At 36.5% G+C, this 21,220-nt stretch overlaps 2 protein-coding genes and 1 pseudogene across 3 annotated transcripts; 1 reads left to right on the top strand and 2 right to left on the bottom strand.

The window, feature by feature from the left end:
* Positions 1–923: 923 nt before the first annotated feature.
* On the bottom strand, positions 924–5,519 carry LOC145609096 (pre-mRNA cleavage factor Im 25 kDa subunit 2-like). The gene is made up of 7 exons (XM_081664660.1): positions 5,257–5,519; positions 4,837–4,882; positions 4,146–4,239; positions 3,962–4,035; positions 3,704–3,790; positions 3,479–3,589; positions 924–1,401 (listed from the first exon to the last, which is right to left on the bottom strand). Exons 1-7 carry the CDS (start codon positions 5,376–5,378, stop codon positions 1,330–1,332), a joined length of 606 nt encoding a protein of 201 aa, XP_081520786.1. The 5' UTR covers positions 5,379–5,519; the 3' UTR covers positions 924–1,329.
* Positions 5,520–7,251: 1,732 nt separating this feature from the next.
* On the top strand, positions 7,252–15,055 carry LOC145606852 (DNA mismatch repair protein MSH3-like; annotated as a pseudogene). Its single transcript, XR_014105448.1, has 13 exons — positions 7,252–8,365; positions 8,806–8,994; positions 9,316–9,480; positions 9,953–10,051; positions 10,130–10,381; positions 10,610–10,831; positions 10,913–11,044; positions 11,157–11,417; positions 11,559–11,630; positions 12,261–12,410; positions 12,914–13,390; positions 13,586–13,890; positions 14,614–15,055. The product of XR_014105448.1 is annotated as a DNA mismatch repair protein MSH3-like (transcript).
* Positions 15,056–15,258: 203 nt separating this feature from the next.
* LOC145606853 (V-type proton ATPase subunit C-like) lies at positions 15,259–21,153 on the bottom strand. The gene is made up of 11 exons (XM_081662695.1): positions 20,894–21,153; positions 20,737–20,805; positions 20,525–20,652; positions 20,330–20,429; positions 18,678–18,745; positions 18,451–18,592; positions 18,196–18,312; positions 17,873–17,998; positions 16,277–16,360; positions 16,111–16,190; positions 15,259–15,742 (listed from the first exon to the last, which is right to left on the bottom strand). Exons 1-11 carry the CDS (start codon positions 21,005–21,007, stop codon positions 15,643–15,645), a joined length of 1,128 nt encoding a protein of 375 aa, XP_081518821.1. The 5' UTR covers positions 21,008–21,153; the 3' UTR covers positions 15,259–15,642.
* Between the last annotated feature and the right edge of the window lie 67 nt (positions 21,154–21,220).

The following is a 21,220-nucleotide window of genomic DNA, read 5'->3' on the forward strand; positions in this document are numbered from 1 at the left end:
TGTCATAAAAGTATAATTATGCTATATAAGTGATGTAATATGGGTAAAATAATGATGTGATGTAACCATAATAGTGATGTAATTTGACAATAGTAATGAAAATGAACACATTATATGATATGATGATTGATTTGACAATAGTGACTATTCATTGTTACTATTCACTTGTGTGTATTGATTTGACAATAGTGACTATTCATTGTTACTATTTACATGTGTGTTGATTGATGTGATGTGTGATATATTATACTGAGTAGATTGGTATATTTGAACAAACTATTCATGTCTGTAATGTAAGTATCATATCTTATCTCATGTAAACAGTAACCAACCCAAATTGTCCCCCAATTACTCTATTTTGGGGACAATCACTATATTCTAGATCCCGGTCCTGAACCTCAAAAAAAGCACAATAAGAGAAATATGGGGTGTAAAAACTGTTAAAAACTCATCCCCCTCTTATATTCCCCATCTTCTAGACTATTTCAGCAAATTTTCACAATTTTCTAATGATCGCCATTTTCCCCGTATTTTCCCTTTTTGGGACCCACAAAAAATATTTCCGGGAAAAATAAAAGTGTCAAAATATTGATTAATACCCGATCTTTGGATTCCACCAAAAGAAAGGGATGTTATTATCACATTTTCACAAGTTTTGACCCATTATTGGTAGGCAACTCAATATACTATATTTTAACCATTTCAATCTTTTGATCTGTTCTAATTTTGATAAACTTATTTGTTCATCCCCAAGGCATTCACAATACCTTACATATTTCTGTTCATCTGATTCTTGACATACCAAAAGGATGCTGCAGCAAATCATTTTCAGAATATTTGCATGATAACAAAACATGTTAGCAAGCTAGAATTCTCACCCAGGATCAGGCATTGCCCAGAATTTCAAAATGCCGTAACAAACAAAGATATCATCAATACGCAAAACAGATATCCTCCCTACCTCATTCATGACCAGTCATTACAATAGCAGGACCATTTGATCTGCCAAAAAACAGCTACTGAAAGTCACCGAAGTTTCTGTATAACATACTATGCAAATACTACCCTGCCTTAGTTGTATACTAATCTAACAGTTCAAGAAAATGTCAGGAAATTAAAAATAACTACCTGACACAAGGAACTGGTCCCAAATATTCCCGAGAACAGATGACGAATCTAATTAACAAGTCTCCAGTTAGTGATAAGTCAAGGTTAAGAGTAACTTCCGATATTTGAATGAGAATAAAGGCCTTTGTCTTTCGCAGTGAACTTATAATTTCTATCATGGGTAACTGTTGGAAGCAACAATTACATGGATCCAGGCTAATCTCAGGGAGAGATCATTTTAAACTGGAATCTTGACAACTGCTGTGGAATGGAGGATAAGACGGGTCCGTATCTCTGTCATCAAACAAAGAACTCATATCAGAACACTCTAAATTTCAATAATAAGATTTCATATGATGCTTCTTTTATGTTTCCAAACATGGAAGGGGGAGTGGGGTTTACAGGAATAGCCGAGTAGAAGAAAGGGTAGAGAACTATAGCGCCTTTGCAAAGGTCAAGAGCTAAAGTAGAGGGAATTCAGACTATGGCTCTGTCCTATTCATCTGACTAGTTATATTGGAATTATATTTACTGATTAAATAGAGTTTAGCTAACTGAAACTGATAATTGTTGTTACAGATATAAACTTAAAAAGACTTTCTATCAAGGTTGAAGAGAACAATGCATACATGGTCAAATTGAAAAACACCAAGTATATGACAAACCTAGGGTGGACTACTGACAGGGATCTCAATATCACAGGAATCAAGCCAAGACCATTTTTACAAGACTACATGTCTATCAATTACTAACACACCATGACATATTAGGAGTAATTTATAAATTGATTATATTGAAACATTTGAAAAATAACAGATCCACATCATAGATAATTCAGCAAACTAATTATCCCTTTTTCTTTTTTATTTATTTATTAAGATATGGGCAATTGGAAACAGAGGAGACAGCATATTTAAACAAGAGCAAATTTACTTCAATATATCTATATGGCCAAAATTTTACTCCTTGTCTAAAGATCTATCCATCCAATGATGAATTGACAAAAGAATAGGTGCAAGAGGCATATCTGTTGAATGAAGTCAATCAATCAATCAATCAATCAAAGCCTTAATCCCAAAAGTGGGGTCGGCTAACATGAACCAAATTTGATTATTCCGTGTAGTCATCAACATAAATCTTTCTCCTCCATCCCTTACGATCCAAAACTTCATCCTCACGTAAATCCATGCACTTCATATCCTTCCTCACTCCTTCCAACCAAGTCATCTTTGGTCTCCCTCTTCCTCGTTTAATCCCTCCATGGTCCCACTCTTCCACTCTTCGCACCGGTGCACCCTCGGGTCTCCGTCTTACATGTCCAAACCAACGCAGACGATTTTCCCTTAATTTATCTACAATGCCCGCCACACCTACTTTCTTGCGAATAACCTCATTTCTGATTCTATCTCTTAAAGTGTTTCCACACATCCACCTTAACATGCGCATTTCCGTAACCTCCATCTTTTTAATATGCTCTTTCTTAGAAGCCCAACATTCTGTACCATAGAGCAACACTGATTCTATCTGTTGAATGAAGTAATGGATATTAATGTTACCACCTCAAGCCAATATAATACTCGTACAAGGTTTCAGAGGCAGTCACATTTTAGGCATGAAAAATTTAGAGAGTAGTTCCTTTGAAGAAAATAAGATAAGACCAGAGAAGACTTATATGAGATTCCTGACATTGGTGAATGACTCAGCAGAGACCTCAGGAAGGGTATTGAATGACATTTTATCCTCGCTTGTGCGCCAATGTTCTATATGCACCTATTTTAGCCCAGCCTTGTTGCAGACGAGGCATAAGCCTTGCCTGGCATCAGGTAATGCCTTAGCCTTATGCCTTACAGATAAACGTCAATGTAGAATGATGCATATGTCTTTGCTAACTTAAAAAGTTGGTCATTGATCTTCAACTTTCACAGGATTCAGTCTTTTAAAGATCCAGAAGCATCTTACTATTCCCAACCCCTGACCTAGGTTCATAAATTTTGGTTGTTTGATTGATAAAACGCCAAAAGATGGAGTGCAGCATGAACTTCTAGCTCTCATAAACAGCATGTCCGGCTTCTTTGAGTAATTTATATGATTATAACAATGCTCATCAAACATAGCACAAGGCCACAGTTTGTCAGGTATAACTTGACTCATAAAATGATAAAGTATAATAGCAGAACTCATTAAATCATGTACAAATAATTACATTAAATACATTGTCACTTATAAGATTTATAATTTCAGCAGTAAGCTTCTTGCCCAATCAGTCTCATGCCTAATTTGACTCATTAAAATATAAATCAGAGTTGGAAAAAAAAAACAATGCAGATATACTTTACTGAGAAATATTAAGAAAACAAAACTGGCCTCATACCTGGACATTGTCATAGAGTTCAAACAAAGGCACAGCAAGAAGTTTCAAATTTTTCGGCACGGCAAAGTACTCTCTCTCAGATAGATGCACAATGTAGAGTTTTTTGCACTCCTGCATTATCGGATATATGAATCCCAAAATGTTCAATGAGCAAACCAGGATAACCTAAAACTGGTTCTCTTGCAGTTGACAGCATTACAAAAATTAACCTGAGAAAATATTTACCTTTGGTTTTGTAATATGAGGAGGGCAGTAGGGATACATAATAGTTTCAAAATTTGGCCGCCACCAAACACCCACACACTCCCCTATCTGAAGCAGCCAAAAAAAAAAAAAAAAAAAAAAAAACGGCATATTGAGCAGTTAAGACCAAAAAGAGAAAATAAAAACACTTTCCAATGACACTAGACTCAAACATTGACACAGCAGATACAATACGCAGAACAAGTACAAAGGAATAACCAAAAAAAACACACACACTACCTGCCATTCTGGGTGTAGAGAAGGTGAGTTTGCAGCAAGCTTGCTGGATAATTTCCTTTTCAGACCCTCAATCTCTGCAACATAAGTCATATTACCATACTTCAAATCTCCAACAGAAGTAAAGCGCAAGGCAAATGACATGCTCTTTTTTCATTGGGGGTGAGGGGTGGGGAGGGGGACATACCATTCTCACCCGGCTTCAACCGGCCACCAGGAAGTTTGCAGAATGTGTTTCCAATTTGGAGTAGTAGTATGTGTGGGTGATTGTGCTCCTGCACCTGCAATACCAAGCAACTTAATGGCAGAATGAACAAGCTATACAGTTTGTTCTTGCATCCTTCTAGTGGTTCTCTAAATTAATTCAGCAGGAAGATGAAGATAACTTCAGAAGAATAAGCAAGCGATTCATTCCAATCATGCTTCATGCCAATTGATACGTTTCCTCAAAGAATCAAAACTTTGCTTTAACATTCATACCTCTTAACCTAATTAGTTCAAACAAAAGCATGCAAACAAAACAAGAACACAAGCCCTAGAAGAGTGTACAATTGGAAGACACACCACCCCCCCCCCCCAACACACCCAACAGTCTGAACCCTCATAGTTTAGTAAGTAATGATCTGAACAACACAGTGATACCCAATGCAACGTTCTAATCAAAAAAAGGCGTTAATCAACATCAAACTTTGATTCTTATAGATGTGTGGAATGTAAGGAAGGATTTTTCCTAAGGCAGCCATTAAAACTTCAAACTTCCAACATCAATTGCTTTCATCACTAGAGTTCAAGAATTTAAACAGCACATTCATTATGCCCCATCAATCCAATAATGGAGAGAGAGGGAACTCGGAGCAAAAAGGAGTTCAGAATCATACCAGCAGAATTGCTTCCACACTTGTTCTCATACCCTCCTTCATGTAACTACAAGAAAAGAGAAAAACAGCAAACTTTTCAGGCCAACCAACAAATACCAACATCTCAAACCTGAAATCTCAAGTTTCTACAAATAATCCAATTCACAATTCTGAATTCCAAGCCCTAACAATGTATCTAAATCTCCCAAACTTATAACCCTTTGCAATGTTCAAATTAAAAAAACCCAATTCAAACCCCAGAAAAATACCGCCCTTTTTAATTTAAATCAACAAAACAAAAATGAAATCAAGAAATTGAAGAAACCCCAACAAAATTACAGCAAAATAACAGATGGGTCAAGGTTTATGCAGGGTTTTAAACCTGAAATTTAAAATTAAAACAAGAAAAAACCCAGAAAAAGGAGGAGAGAGAAAACAAACTTGACTTTCATGCGAGCAAGGCGATCAGCAACAGAAGTATCTTTCTCCATCTTAGGCTCTTTGGTGCCGAAAGTGTAGCTTGATAATGGGTATGTGTTTACAACCGGTACTGGGTTCAACATTTTTTCTCTCTTCTCTGTAATTCAAGCTACCTCTTTCGCCCAAATTCCCTTAAATTTTTCTCTGATTTGCAGAGAGAAAACGAGTTTTTTTGGAGAAGAGAATGAGGGGGAAAGTAGTAAATTATGCAAGATTTGAGGGGAAAAGGGTTAATACTTTGGGAGTGCTGGAATTTATGGTGGTTTTTTTTTAAAAAAAAAAAAGGGGTGCTGGAAGGCCCTCGCAAATTTGGGAGTTGTTACCAAACCTTATAGGCTGCTTCTGGACCAGATCTAATAAATGACTAAATGCACACATTAGAGAGTCTTGGACCCTAATCAATCACATTTTTACTAATTGTATGATTACTTCCTCCGTCCCAAAAAGAACGACCCATTTGGGTTGATTACGCGGGTATTAAGGAAGTTAAGTAAAAAGAAGTAAAAGTATATTGGAAAGATAAATTTACATGGGGTTTGTAAAAAAATAGAGAGAGAAAGTAATAAAATAACATGGAAAATCAAATTTTTATATGGGAAAGCTAATTTTGCACAAATATTGTTGCAAATTGGTGGGTGTTTTAATGCAAATGGGTCATTCTTTTTGGGACAAAGTTTTGGCCAAGTGGGTCGTTCTTTTTGGGACGGAGGGAGTAGCAAATTGGTGGGTGTTTTATTGCAAATGGGTCATTCTTTTTGGGACAAAATTTTGGCCAAATGGGTCGTTCTTTTAGGGACGGAGGGAGTATTAAATTTTAATCGGGAAAGGGGATTAGTGCGTTAATTAATCAATAGACAATGAAAGTGAGGGATAGCTCAAGTGGCTAGAGCTCTTGGGATCGATTTTCACCCCGTCCTTGGGTCTCATATAGGGTTGTTCATCGGTCCAAGATCGGACTGACCCGGATTGGACCGAAGACCGAAAATTAGAATTTTAAGAACCGAAGACCGGACTGATTTAGCTAGGACCGGACCGGACCGCTTTGGGCCGATTTAAGAATTTTTTTTAAAACTAAATATTTAATAAAGTTATGAAAATCACGAAAAAAAAGTAAAGGAAAAACTATATTTTTACATTTTTTTTTTGTATGTTTAGTAAAAAAAAACTAATAAAGTCAAAGTTTTCTAAACTTATTAAGGATAATTTTAACCATTATTTAAGGTTTCACGCATTTTTAATAAGAAAAATCGATTCGGTCCAAGACCGGTTTTTATAGGGTTTTGGACCACACATGAAAAATAAATTTCAAGACCCGAAGACCGAACCTATTTGGTCCAGTCCAAGTTTGGTCCAGGGTGGTCCGGTCCATTTTTTCGGTCCGGACCAATTTATGAACACCCCTAGTCTCATACACTCATGTCAACAGTTGACAATGGTCTTTTTATTCATATACTAACTAGTGTGCAACCCAGGCTTCTGCTTAGGGTGATACTTTGAATAAATTCATTTTTATATTAGACGCTCTAAAAGTTTTGTTAACTTTATATTGTGGGTAAAATAGAATACAATGACAAAAACAACTTATTTTGTATTATTCTACATTCTAATACTTGTATTTATATATAAATGTGAATTAATTAAACATAATTTATTTCTAGCTAAGATGGTAATATATGTTGTTTTCATTCAACGAGGTTTTGGGTTAGAATCTCTTTATGTGGACAATATCATGATATGACATGACCTTAAAAGTCGTTAATTCAATATGAAGCCCTACACGAATACGACCGAGTTAGAGACCACATAGGCCATATTGCTATGGCCATACGGCCCTAGTAAAAGGGGTTGCAAATCACTTTGTACAAAGCCAGCCCTTCCTAGTTCATATTCTCAGATTGCAATTTCACTTTCATTTTATGGCGAAACCACATTAAACTGGTAACACAAGTACACTAACATCACCAGAAATGCGCGCCAAATAAGCTTCAACAACCAACACCGTCAAAAAAATAAACCCCACTATTTTTCCTCTGGTAATCTCTGCTACCAAAAAACCCCAAATTCCGCCATTAAAATGGAGAAGAAGCAGAAGAAACAACAGGTAATTTCCCGCTTTTTTGCCCCTAAACCCAAACAAACCCCTTCATCTCCTTCTTCAAACAACGATAAACCCTCTTCTTCTTCTTCTTCTTCTCCTTCCCCTAAAATCACTTCCACCGTTTCTTTCTCCCCTGCCAAACGCCTTATAAATCCTCTGAATTTAGTAATTCTGTTAAAAAAACCCAAGCTTTCCCCTCATACCCAGAATCCAATTCCGTCTTTTCCCGATTCTAATCCCACCCTTCATCACAAATTCCTCCAGAAGCTTCTAGAACCTTCTGATGATGTTCTAGAAGCTTCCATGAAAAAACCCCAACCCCATTTGAAGGAACAAGAAAATAGTAAACCTAAGTATACCCCACTTGAGTTACAAGTAGTGGAGTTGAAGAATAAATACCCAGATATTTTGTTGATGATTGAAGTTGGTTATAAGTTTAGGTTTTTTGGTAAAGATGCTGAAATTGCTGCTAGGGTTTTAAGGATTTATGCTCATGTTGATCATAATTTTTTGACTGCTAGTATTCCTACATTTAGATTGAATGTTCATGTTAGGAGGCTTGTTAGTGAAGGATATAAGGTGGGTGTTGTTAAACAGACTGAAACCGCATCAATTAAAGCTCACGGGTCGAACCGTGCTGGCCCGTTTACTCGTGGGTTATCGGCATTGTACACTAAGGCCACCATCGAGGCGGCCGAGGACTTGGGAGGTGGTGAAGAGGGATGTGGGTCATTGAATAATTACTTGTTTTGTGTGGTTGAGAGGGATGTATTAGTGGAGAATGTGGACTGTGGTATTGAGGGAGGATTTGAGGTGAAAATTGGGGTTGTTGCTGTTGAAACATCAACTGGGGATGTTGTTTATGGGGAATTTAATGATAATTTTATGAGGGCTGGACTTGAATCCATCCTTTTGAGTTTGTCTCCAGCTGAGTTGCTTCTTGGGGAGCCTCTATCGAAACGAACACAAAAGGTAATTGGCTACTTCTCTTCCTTGTTTGCTTCAGGCACCTGATTTTGTTTGATTTCATGTGATATTTTTAGAATTGTTCTTGTAATTTCCTTGTATGGTAAGATAGATGATTATATTCTTAAATTGTTGAGGTTCTGCCAATGCAGTTCATCTTTTCTTAACTAGTATCTATTGTACCTGTAATGACATATCCTGGAATTGGAAAATTGAATATGAATAATTATGTATTTGGGTGAGAAGTCGCATTTTATCACCTATATGAGTTGTCTATTAAATAAAATCAGCATATACTTGATCCCAATACTAGGATAGGCAAGAACGAATACTGTTCAAAACTTTTATTGTTTGTCATAGACAAAATTTATGTGCAATGTGTGTCAAACACTTTTGATTGGATCACGTATTGGTTTTCCTAATTTCTTTGACTTTTATCTACATAGTTGTTATTGACATATGCTGGCCCTGCATCTAATGTGCGTGTGGAGCGTGCCTCATGTGATTGCTTTAAAGATGGTGGTGCACTGGCTGAATTGATGTCTTTGTTTGAGAACACTAGCGAAGGTGGTTTTGAGCATTTAGAAGATAATCATGGAGAAGTTGCTGGGGAAAGAAATGGACCAGCAATCAAGGTATCTTGCTGCTAAGCTGTCTTCAATGACCAAACTTTTTATATATCTATTTTGAATTTTAGCTGCTCTGGTTGGTAACGGTACGAGTATATGACTGTATGAGCTTTCATAAATTGAATTTTCAATCTCTGATAGTTGATGCAAGGTTAGCTGTTACTAGTACTTCACGTATGATTAACTCCAGTGAAATGGTGGACTAAAGTTTTTTCTTTCTATAACTTGTTTCTTTTCATTCTATACATCATCCCTCTCACTCTCAACCTCCTTTTGATCTTCTCCTCAATAATTCACCAATTCCTGGAATTTGACCTTGTCTTATAGGGGATCATGGGTATGCCAGCATTGACTGCGCAGGCTTTGGCTGTTACTGTGTGACATCTGAAACAATTTGGTCTGGAGAGGATTTTGTCTCTTGGGGCTTCATTTCGGCCATACACCAGCAATATTGAGATGAATCTCTCAGCTAACACACTTCAACAACTAGAGGTAAGTTGCAACTTTGATATGTCTTCTTACTCTTCTAATATACTATTCTATGTAGGGCTTCTCTCCCTGATCCTCTCTATGCAGAATCAGTAACCTAAAATCATAAAAATAAATAAATTAAAAAAAAATAAGGGGCTGAGCAAATAAAAAATGTATCAAGGGAAAAAATGGTATTGTACTCCGTATAATTTATGCTTGCAAAAATTTAAATGAAGTTAGGGACTTCTGTTGCTAATTAGAATTGGAATCAGGAGCAAAATAAGGGTTGAGGAGATTGGCTAGTGAATCAATCTTTGGGGTTATGATTAAAGCTCCAATACACTATGAGGTAGTAGTGTTTTGTTAGAGACTATTAAACAAATGACCCACAAGTAATAAGTATTAGCTTCATCAATTAATTATTTAATTTGTAAATATCTTATTTTTCTTCCCTCTAATAACTGTTATAAGAAATTCCATTATGCCTTTCAAGGTTTTGAAGAACAGCAGCAATGGGTCAGACTCTGGTTCGTTGTTGCAGACTATGAATCATACTCTTACAATATTTGGCCAAAGGCTTCTAAGGCATTGGGTATGTGTAGAACTGAACTGTAGCTTTCAAGTAGTTTGAATTTCATCTTTGATCTGCAATTTTCATTCCCTTGTCCAGGTAACTCATCCGTTATGTGACAGAAATATGATTGCTGCCCGACTTGATGCTGTTGTTGAGATTGCAGAATCTATGGGTGGCTGTAACACTTCTGTTGGATACCAGCATCTTTGTGAGGGCGACTCTGATGCTGCAGCTGCTCCAAGTGAGATAAATTTTGTGATATCTTCAGTTTTGACTACATTAGGACAGTCCCCTGATGTGCAACGTGGGATAACAAGAATTTTTCACAAGACAGCCACCCCATCTGAGGTGATGAAGTTGTTTTAATCCTTCATGCTTCTTATTGAAAGCATTTGAAGACATTTGTTGAATCCATTTAATTAGAAGTATACTGTATAAATTAGGGTTTAGTGCAACTCTGTTTTATTCTGAGCAACTGGCTCATACAGTTTATATCATTTCATCCTGGGTTTGTTGTCACTTTCAATTCATCATCTTGTTTCAATTGCATATTTTACTGAACGCTGAATTTTGCAGTTCATTGCAGTTGTTCATGCTGTTTTACTAGCTGCAAAGCAACTTCAACAACTTGAAGTCGTAACAGTTCAATCTGCATTGCTGAGAAACTTGATTCAGACTGCTGCTTCATCCAGCTTGATAAGCTGTTCTGCCAAGTTTATGTCATCCTTGAATAAAGAGGCAGCTGAGAAGGGGGACCTTTTGAATCTCATTTGCATTGCTGATGGCCAGTTTTCTGAGGTTTGTAGCAAGGACCCATCATCAGCTTCTTACACTAAATTGAAGGCCCTGATTTTTGTCCCTGTTTATAATATCATGCAGGTTGCCGAAGCCAGAAAGAAGGTAGAGGTGGCTAATGAGAAATTGGAATCCCTTATCAAAATGTATCGCAAGCAGCTTAGGATGCATACCTTGGATTTTGTAACTGTGTCTGGGACAACTCATCTGATAGAGGTATTTTGCCTGATGGCATCTATGTATGCCATTTGCTGTGCTTGTACTAAGGTTGTAGTGATTTTAAAGCGAGCATTTACCCAATAAACAAATTGTATTTGACTATTTGCAGCTGCCTTCAGAGACTAGGGTACCTTCAAACTGGGTGAAGATTAATAGTACAAAGAAAACAGTTCGCTATCATCCACCAGAAGTTTTAACTGCTTTGGACCAGTTATCATTGGCAAATGAAGAACTAACTGTCATTTGCCGCTCTACATGGGATAAGTTTTTGGGGGAATTTGCTAGGCATTATGCAGAGTATCAAGCTGCTATTCAAGCACTTGCTGCTTTAGATTGTTTGCATTCTCTCGCAGTTTTGTCGAGAACTAAGGTATGATGTAGGAATAGTAAGATAATTTACTTTTTAAGTTTGCATTATTGCTCCTCTCTCTTTCCCTTCGTCTTTCATGTTGTATTACTTTGACCTTTATGCTCATCTTTTGATATCTGATGGCTCTATTGCCAATTTCAGAATTATGTACGTCCAGTTTTTGTGGAAGATAAAGAACCTGTTCAGATGCAGATTGTCTCTGGTCGTCATCCGGTGTGTTGTAAATTATATATCTCTTTGTTTATTGCATTCCTAGGCTTCTAGTTGTTGGGGGATTGAATCTTAAATTTATTATTTTAAATTTTTCTGGCTGGATAAAAATTGCTAGACAATATGTTGCACAAATTATATCGTGATTTATTTATTTACTTTTTTGTGTTGGAGGGGGGTGGGGTGGAGCTACACTATTGTCCAGGAAATTGACATGGAGCTTTAAATATTGTGTTTAGATTTAAGTTTAGATGAAACAAGGTGCTTTAAGGATCAAAGCTAGGGATTGAATTTTTCATCTTATTGTCCACCCATTTAGAAAGTAGATAGGTCTGGTTAGTTGGAAGCTTGGGGACCTTGGTGGGTACTAGGTAGGGTGCTATGTTACTCCTGGTATTTGGATATATTGGAAATTTTATTTCCTTACTTTTTTTTCTCTTAGCATTGCTGTTTATTTTGTTCCATTGAGTATGTCAGGATATGAACCAAATTTTCTTCTTACATGACATAGTTGGTAATTAATATGAAGCAAAAAATTTTAAATTTAGGTCACATGTATTGCTTATAAATGTATGCTAAGGCAAATATATTAAATCTTTGTTGTGCTTCTTTCTTATTAATGGAGCTTTGTAGGTTCTGGAGACTATTCTAGAAGACAGTTTTGTTCCAAATGATACTTTCCTTCACGGAGATCAACAGTACTGTCAGATTGTTACTGGACCAAATATGGGTGGCAAGAGTTGCTATATTCGCCAAGTTGCCCTCACTACAATTATGGCCCAGGTAACTATAATCTAGTTATTCCGTCCTCCCCTTCCCCCTCCCCCCCCCCCCCCCCCCCCCCTAAACCCCCAATCGCAAGTCGTAAGTTCTTCTTAGTATAAGGTTGTTATTTTAGAAGACCATTTAATTGGCTACTTCCATTTCTACATCCTCTGTCTTAAATATTACTCAAACTTTTGCCTTATGTTTGATCATTTGATGCCTATTCAAGTAACTTGGTCAGATGGTCTAATGTTAGTTGAGAGCTCCAAGCCATGCTATATGTTCATTCTTAAGATAGCCAGTCCTCTTGAATCTAGTTTCCATTTTCATTGCGTGGATGATATTAAGTCTTGGTCTGGATAATTAATATCCTCTTGCCGATTTCATTACAATGTACTACTCTTATGTCATCATGCTGTCTCACCACTTAGATATCTGTGTTAAACCTTTTGATATTTGAATATAATGTTAACATGAAATGATTTTCGGTAAAGACTAAGGTCTCTTGTCAAATGTTTTAGGTTGGTTCTTTTGTACCAGCATCCTCTGCTAAACTTCAGGTGCTAGATGCTATTTATACTCGAATGGGTGCTTTGGATAATATTCAGCAAGGAAGGAGCACCTTTCTGGAAGAACTTAGTGAGGCTTCTCACATACTCCACAACTGTACATCACACTCTCTTGTAATTATGGATGAATTGGGGAGAGGCACAAGTACTCATGATGGTGTTGCTATTGCCTATGCTACTCTGCACTATCTTCTGAAGCAGAAGAAATGCATGGTGCTATTTGTCACTCACTACCCTAAAATTGCTGATATTCAGAAAGAATTCCCTGTTGCAGTTGGAGCATACCATGTCTCATATCTGACAACAGGGAGATCTAAACCTGGTGAAACTGATGGCAATATGGACCATGAAGATGTTACATACCTCTACAAGCTTGTGTCGGGTATCTCCCAGAGGAGTTTCGGTTTCAAGGTTGCTCAGCTTGCACAGGTCAGGTGTTGTTCATCCTTTCTACACATGCCAGTATCTCTAACACCTACCTCAACCCAATCCACCCAACATACACCAAGGGAAAAAAAGCAGACTAGGCCTCACTTATTTCAACAAAGCTAGATAAATGAGTAGTTTATACTTTATTTCTATTTATTTGGCATGAAATTGAAAATGTTTATTTAATTCTTGCAGCTTCCACCATCATGTATTCAGCGAGCAATTGAGATGTCTTCAAAGTTGGAGACATTGATCCAAAGGAGAACCATAAATCGTCTACAAGAAACACTGATGACAGATGGTGCAAGTGATGCATGGGATAATCCATCAAATCTTGCTGATTTGCTGAATAAAAATGACAACAGAGGCATGATCCAATTGACTGATGCTTATATGAAGTTCTTTCGGAACCTGTGGTTGATCTTGGGAAATAATGACCTTGAAAAGCAACATGATACTTGGAAGTCTGCTAGGAGTGCTGCAGCTGAGTTGATTGCATGGTAAGCATGAATATGAGTTATTTCAACCCTCCTACCTCTTCAAAAACACCAACACTCGCTAGATAAAGGGATCATGTGAAAATTTTCTTTTTCAATCACCTTCAAAAATTTTGCTCACTGCTAAAAGTAATCAAGAGTGTTAGAATTCACCGCCTGGAGCTGGGTTTTGTAAGGCAAAGCTTTTTGATTAGGCACAATTAAGTCTTACTCATCCTCACACCTCAGTCCTGCAGCTTGATTTTGTCCGTTATTTTCATTTAATGATAATTTCTCCAGAAGTAAAAAGATGTTCCTATCGAAAGCTGTTTGGGTGAAAAATGCTTGTTAAACTGTTAGGTCATAGATACTTCTAATTTCTCCGTTCATTGAGAAGAATGGTGTGCACACCCTGGGCACTGCTATGGTGCAAAGGGACAATTGAGTGAATGTTCATGACTCATGAGCTAGATGTGAAGCTTGTGCTAGCATGCTTTATTTTTCTTGAATGGATTAGATAAAATATAGCAGCCCATTATTGCCCTGTTTTTTATGGCGTCAGGGTTTGCCGTATGTGCCTTCCTGGCTTTTCCTGTTAGAACATGTTTGGACAATTGGATGACTTGATTAAGTTGATTGTAGTTTAGGCGTTTCGCTCCTTTTCTATGAAGTCTATGGTAGTATTCAAATTTCAGTTTCTCATAACTTGCAGCTCTTAATACGGAGTAGTTTGAAATCCGTTTTCAGTTTTGCAGATGAGTTATGCTAACACTTTGTTCTATGGCATGTAGAAGTGGCAAAAATGACAGTTTCAACTACAAAACAAGAAGTTTCAACAGATTTCCCCCCAGCACTAACCCTAGTTCCCTATGTATAGAAGTATTTCATGTAAATTAATGTAACAATATGAGTGCACATTTTGCAGTGTCTTGGGATGCAAGTGTGTTTACTATGATTTATAACTTGATCAACTCAATTTTGTAAATCTTGTTAGGCTGATGCATCAGTTCAGAGAGCTATGGTCAAGCATGTAGAATTACTTTTCCCGCTGATTGAGTTGGGTTTTTTTTTTATTATTTTTTATTTTTTATTTTATTATTATTTATGCAATTTCTCGTATTTTCTTATCATCAAGTTGTTCATTTGAGGTGGTTTCTTGAATACTACTGTTCTTATCATCGAGTTGTATTAACAAATTTAACACAGTAAAGAATTTATGGATGTTATCCATTTTAAAGGTAATATGGATTTACACTCAACGAACATCTGATATGCATTAGAATGCTTGTTAGAATACACCGTACTGTTGGGATATCCACCAAGGGAAGGTTTCGGCTGCTAGCAAATACTCGTAGAAGTGTCAAGTCACTCAATTATTAATTACAGGTAGTATTAAAATATAAAAGGTACGTGTAGCAACAATAAATTTATGATAAATTCGGAAATACATCTCCACTCCGCTTGTTTACATACAAACCACAAGCAAAGGAGTAGGGAGCTCTCTCAAAGAACCATTTCTTGCAAAGAATACCGCGCTGCAGCGGCTGCAGGATTATTATAAACTTTTGAACAATAAATAGCAACAAAACATGTAATCTCCACAGTTTGGCTCCAATAGAATGAATTAAAAATTTTGGAGTGCTCCATGGATAGCGAGGCACAAATCCCAAAACAGCAGGACCAAGTCATGGAATGCACAACCAGTAGTCTACAAGTACTCTACACCGACATTTGATCTCAACCAGTTTCAAGAAGACTAGGCTGATCATCATCAAACTAAATAAGATTGATTGTGAATGATACATATGGATGTGAATCTGCTTCACCTGCAAGTCCAACCATTGCTCCAACTTCTTCCTCAGCTTTCCAGTGAACACTGCAACCGTAAGCATAACAAGAAAGAGGGGAAAAGATCAGCAGAGTTCCAAGGAAAGATTTCCCATGACTTCTTTAACTAGAAAGTAGTTTTTGCATCAGAATTTCAAAAGTAAAGGGAGATAAAGGCCATGGTGTGAGGAGGTAAATTTGAGACGAGGACAAGTTTGTGAGGCATTCAATAAAAGGAAAGCATGTCATTTTGTCCTAAGAATCTATCATCAAAAGATGCAATACTGTAAATAATGAAACGACAAATTTCAAAAATCTCATCACATCTCATTTTTAGACAGTCAATGTTCTACTGCATCATCTTTTAGAAGCCAACACCATAAAGCAGATGGTGAGATGCAGTCTATTGTTAGTTACCTGTTTCCAGCACTACAATGTTTTTCAAGAATTGAGCGTACTTTCTTCTCACTTTTCGTGGATGGAGCCAAAACGCAGGCCTGAAAACAAATAACCAAATTCAATAAAACAGGACCAATCAGATGCAAGATGCAACACAGTGAAATTTAGATCAAAGGCTAGGTACCAAGAAATTCGGAGGCAAGCCATATCTCAATATGCTCTCAGAAAAAACACGTACAGCACAGAAGTGCATCCATGAGCTGAACACCTGTAAAGACACTTCAAGTAAGTTCCTGCAAATAGTCTATTTTTATTCACATAATAGTTTCTGTAAATAGAGGAAATTGTCTCAGTCTCAGCAATAAGTTGTAAACAAGCATGGACAAAAAAGCAATTTTAATTGTGTTAGTATAACAGTATATAATGATGCTGTTATATGGAAGGAAGACTACAATACATTTAAAAAATAATAATAATAACCAAAGCAATGTTGTACTCATTGCATTGCTTTGGCTTTAGGTGTTGAGTCTAATTCAGTATTTAGAGTAAAGTGAAATTGTTGAAATTCAAAGACTGGATAATTCAGACAGTACTTGAGGTTGATGCCATTTAAAGTTTGGAATTTCAAACAGTAACTAAGTAAGCTATCTTTTAGTTTTCCTTCAGTAATTAAGATTTACTATAAATGGCCCTTTCACAACAAGGCGATACTTTAAATGACTCCCCTTTAACAAATCACAGTTTAAAAAATTTCCAGCAATTATACAATACTCATTTGCACAGATAATCCCCAAAACACTTAATGACAATGTTTTTTGAAGCAAGAATCCCCCTTTTTTTCGTATTGAATTGTGACTGTTTCTGTCCTCATTTTCCATGTTTCAACACCCAACTCAACTCCCACCCCTGGCTCCTCCTGTTCTTATCTCCCTCTTTAATCAGCATAGCAGGTACAAATTAGAAAGCATTGTAAGATGTAAATTACAATAAGACACAAGCATGAGAAACAGAACAACCCAATTAGAGCCAGGAAATAGAAAGCTAAATTTTATGGTATTATGCTGTAAATGTTAAAATGATTTAAGAAATTGAAATTTCCATACCACCCAAGACATCCAAGGACTCCTCACACTTACAGCTTTGTCTTCTTATTGTTTTCCCCAATTCTACTAATTGGAGATAGAAACATGATTAGAGCAGTATCTAGGTCAAGCTGTCTGACATTAACAGAAGGAAAAACAAAATAATCTAGGCAGCTTAAAAATGAACAATCTCAGCAGCGTCTTACACTTAACAAGGCAGAAGAACCACTAGTTAGATTGATACGTCAACCGAGGAAAATAGCATTACAACCTCCACTAAGCCTCAATATTGGAATGATAGAAAACCCCCACCCCCCACTGATTAGGGTCTGTTCTGATAATCCAAATTTTAGATTTAATTCAAAATTCGACTATTGATGATTAAATTCTGGAAATTCTACCCCTACCCCAGAGCTATGGGTTAAATAGGATGGGTGAAAAAGGAGGCAGGGGGGTCCCAACATCATCCACCATTTATAGGGAGATGAGGCTGACTATTACAGAACTTAATATATGATAATATAACATGAAATGTCCGAAAATTTTGTCACTTGAAATGGAACAGTTTCAGAAGAAAATCTACCTAAGACACAAGCCTCCATATAGCACATCAGAACAAGTTCTTTATTCTCCATACGTTATAGACTTAATATTAAGCATTGTCCTGTGGAAAGATTATCCAGAACTCAGAAAGTTACCTCCCCATAACTGGAGTAGCACCATTGCAAAAGTGCACTTCTCATTGTTTCCTGGTCACGTGTCAATTTTTCCAACTCTTGCTTCCGTGAATCTTGTGTTTCTTGGTCATGTTCAAAATCTCGAATCTGATTTACATTTAAGTATAGAAGCAATGAGGAAACCTTTCAAGATTTATAATATATTTAAGGAAGGCCGCTTATTAAATCAGACTGCTCGGGGGAAATAAAAAATAGAACTAAAGCCATGACTGATGATGGGAAATATCAATGAAGTTCAAACCAGTAAAACAGGTGATAAGGAAAAGTAAAAGTAAACGAAGAACCTGAAAACCTCTTTCGCGAGCTTTTATTCTGAAGTTATCAGCAACACGGTTAAACAAAGTAACAGTGTACAGAGCATATTCATTGTCCTCATACAGCTTTTTGGATGACCTGGGGACCTGATTGATCATAATATAGATAATGCACCGCTCTGCAGATTAGATACTGTTTTTGGCATGAGCCAATATTAAAAATTAACGTTTACCGAATCCCTTATTGAGACTCGAGAGGACAAATATTATAAATGCGTTCCTTACCACATATTCTGTCAATGTCTCGTAGCTTGCTAACCAGTCCTTTTGTGAGAACTTGGAAACAACTGCCAGAAGAGTAACCATATGCTCTGATACAACAACATCCTCCGGCTTTACTAAGCTGGAAAGATCTCTCACCGCTAAGCTGATATGGTAAGAAGCTTGTCAGCGGAAAATATGACAAGAAAGTCATTAAAGCCAGACAATAGTAAGCTTAATTGGACCTTTACCTTCCACTTTGTTTCCGGTGAATTGCATTAAGTTGGCTACGCACATTGCTATACTCAGCAACACGGACCTAGCAAAAGTGATATGTTCCAAGTTAATCAATCATTTAACAAATAATTAAAGAAATAAATAAATGTTACAAGATGTCCAAGGCTTACATTAAATAGCCATGAAAATCGAAAACCATAGAGATTTATTGTATTACAAAAGTATTTCTTATTTAAGCGTAAAACAAAATAATTTATTTCATCAAGTTGTAATATCCCCATCGACATTAGTATCACCAGCAAAATTAAGAGTTAATCCCAGTCTAACTTGATCAGGTTCACATATACAACAACAAAGCAATAATAGGTTCACATATCCATTCACAGAACCTAATACCAGGTTAATCTAATTTGATTAACTACATATGTTGCAGAAGGTTTTACACAAACTAGAAGGTAGAAATTAAGCTGCTTTTATAAAAATGTTAAAATTCAATTCCAAAAATGCTTCTGGAATGAAAAAAATTCTGAAATCCATTCAATTCAATTTTGCAACAAATATCAAAAGCTGACAGATTTTAGTCTATTAAAAATTTTCTATGCAGGTTCGATTTGTTCGAATCTTGCATCTTCTCTTTGGAATGGTCCAATGACAGAATCTGATACAATATTTCATTTCAACTGGAGAAATGATCATAGATCCATAGAGTAATTCAAACAACTTTTTCTTAAGCCATTCCAAATTGAATGATCAGTCCCAAATACTTGAGGGAAGACTAATTGTCCTTTTTGTCGAATTAGACACTAATTATACAGCCATGAGGAAACAGCTTTTTATATTTACAGCTAACCCATCTTTGGCGTGAGGGAAGACCTTCAGGCCTCTGTAGGAACTCCCATGGGAGGCAGAATAATCAAGTAACATTTTATCTCAGGCCAAATAACCTGATAAGTGCTACATAACCTTGAACAAGTACATTGGTAAAGTTGTTGTAAGATACTAAAGTATCTTAAGCTTTCTTAAGCCAAGCATTATGTTAAAAAAAAAAAACTAGTTCTTCAAAGAGTCAAACATCAGTTTTGGAGAAATGATGCATCATGAGTAGACCTTATTGCGGAAGCTTACATAGGATAAAGGAAAGAAAGTTGGACATTTTAAGCATAGGTAAAAGTAATTGAAATCATATAGAAGGACGAAACAGCAGAATTCTCGAGCAGAGAAAGAGTTGTAGAGACTGCTTCAAATTTCAAAAAGTGCACCTACAGGATTACAACAACTCTTAATACTTCACACTTAACCTGTTGTCAGACCTACACTTAATGTTCAGCATGTTTTTATTTGTTCACAAAGATGCTGGCTACAAAGCATAGCATTATTCTAGTTACAAAGCATAGCGTTGCAATCCTAATTTTCATCAACAGCTAAATTGCATATCCTAAGTTAAAATCCAATTATACCACCTTATGGATTGCTACAAATCAAATGCTAGTACTTCAACAGCTATTAATTAGTTTTCAGACCTAAACTTTGTGTGATCGTGTTGTTATGTATTCACAAAGATATTGATCAGTGATCACAAAACATAGCATAAACATCCTAAATTCTTCATCAACAACTTAGTTACAATCACACATAAAGCAAAACAAAATAAAGATAAACCCGGTACCTTGAGGTCATCTTCAACCTTAGCCACAAACCTATGAATGCCATCAACAACCTCTTTCAAAGGTGACATAGTCGGATACTTCGCTTCGTCCCAAACAAATCTACCACAAGAAATTCAAAGCACCAACCAAAATCACAAACAAAACTCTAAATTCATAGTCAAAACACAAATTATAGATCCTTCAAAACACCTCACCTAGTAAGATAAGAATCAATAGGAACACCATCAACTGTCAAACCACCACCTTCAACACCCGAAGATCTCTCCAATTCTTCGATCTGACGCCTGATCTTATGCGTCACACCTTCCACAAATGCATTCGCCTAAAAATCACCAATCAATCAATCAATCAAATTCAATTCAATTACACATTGTCGCTAAATTCAATTACAATTGAACAATCATACCTTCAGAAGATCATCAGCAAGTGATAACAGCGAATCTAGGGTACCAACACGAAGATTAGGCACATTAAACTGCAAAATTGACATCCAATATCAAATTAAAAACCACAAATCTCGTCAAAATTGAACAAAACTCAAGAGAAAAAGGAGATTTAAATACTCGATAAAGAGGAGTGTCGAAGGATTGTTTGGAGATGGAATCCTGCAATTGAGACCATAAAGTAGAGGCAGATGATTGTACGGGAAGAGACACCATCCAGTATCTCGTCGCCATTGTTGAAAAAGTCGAGCTTTCTCTCTCTAAGTGTGAGTTTCTCTCTCTAAAAGATGATGGATGTCGTTGTTGAAGAAAGAAGGGAGGAGAGAGAAAGAGAGATCAGAGAAGAGTGTGATGATGTTGATGAGGTAGATGACAGACTGCTCGAAATTCAGGAGATGCCTACACGACAATTTATTTTTACCTATCATCAATCAATCAATAACATAA

Source organism: Chenopodium album, chromosome 23 (assembly GCF_948465745.1).
Source record: "Chenopodium album chromosome 23, dcCheAlbu1.1, whole genome shotgun sequence".
NCBI lineage: Eukaryota > Viridiplantae > Streptophyta > Magnoliopsida > Caryophyllales > Amaranthaceae > Chenopodium > Chenopodium album.

Excerpts from the sequence above, each read along its gene's own strand:
- LOC145609096 (XM_081664660.1), bottom strand. The coding sequence starts at position 5,378 with ATGTTGAACCCAGTACCGGTTGTAAACACATACCCATTATCAAGCTAC. Across the intron at positions 4,883-5,256 it reads CTTGCTCGCATGAAAGTCAA|TTACATGAAGGAGGGTATGA; the intron begins GTTTGTTTTCTC and ends CTTTTCTTGTAG. Across the intron at positions 4,036-4,145 it reads GTTGAAGCCGGGTGAGAATG|AGATTGAGGGTCTGAAAAGG; the intron begins GTATGTCCCCCT and ends CTTATGTTGCAG.
- LOC145606853 (XM_081662695.1), bottom strand. The coding sequence starts at position 21,007 with ATGGCGACGAGATACTGGATGGTGTCTCTTCCCGTACAATCATCTGCC. Across the intron at positions 18,593-18,677 it reads CACCGGAAACAAAGTGGAAG|CTTAGCGGTGAGAGATCTTT; the intron begins GTAAAGGTCCAA and ends TTACCATATCAG. Across the intron at positions 17,999-18,195 it reads CTCGCGAAAGAGGTTTTCAG|ATTCGAGATTTTGAACATGA; the intron begins GTTCTTCGTTTA and ends AATGTAAATCAG.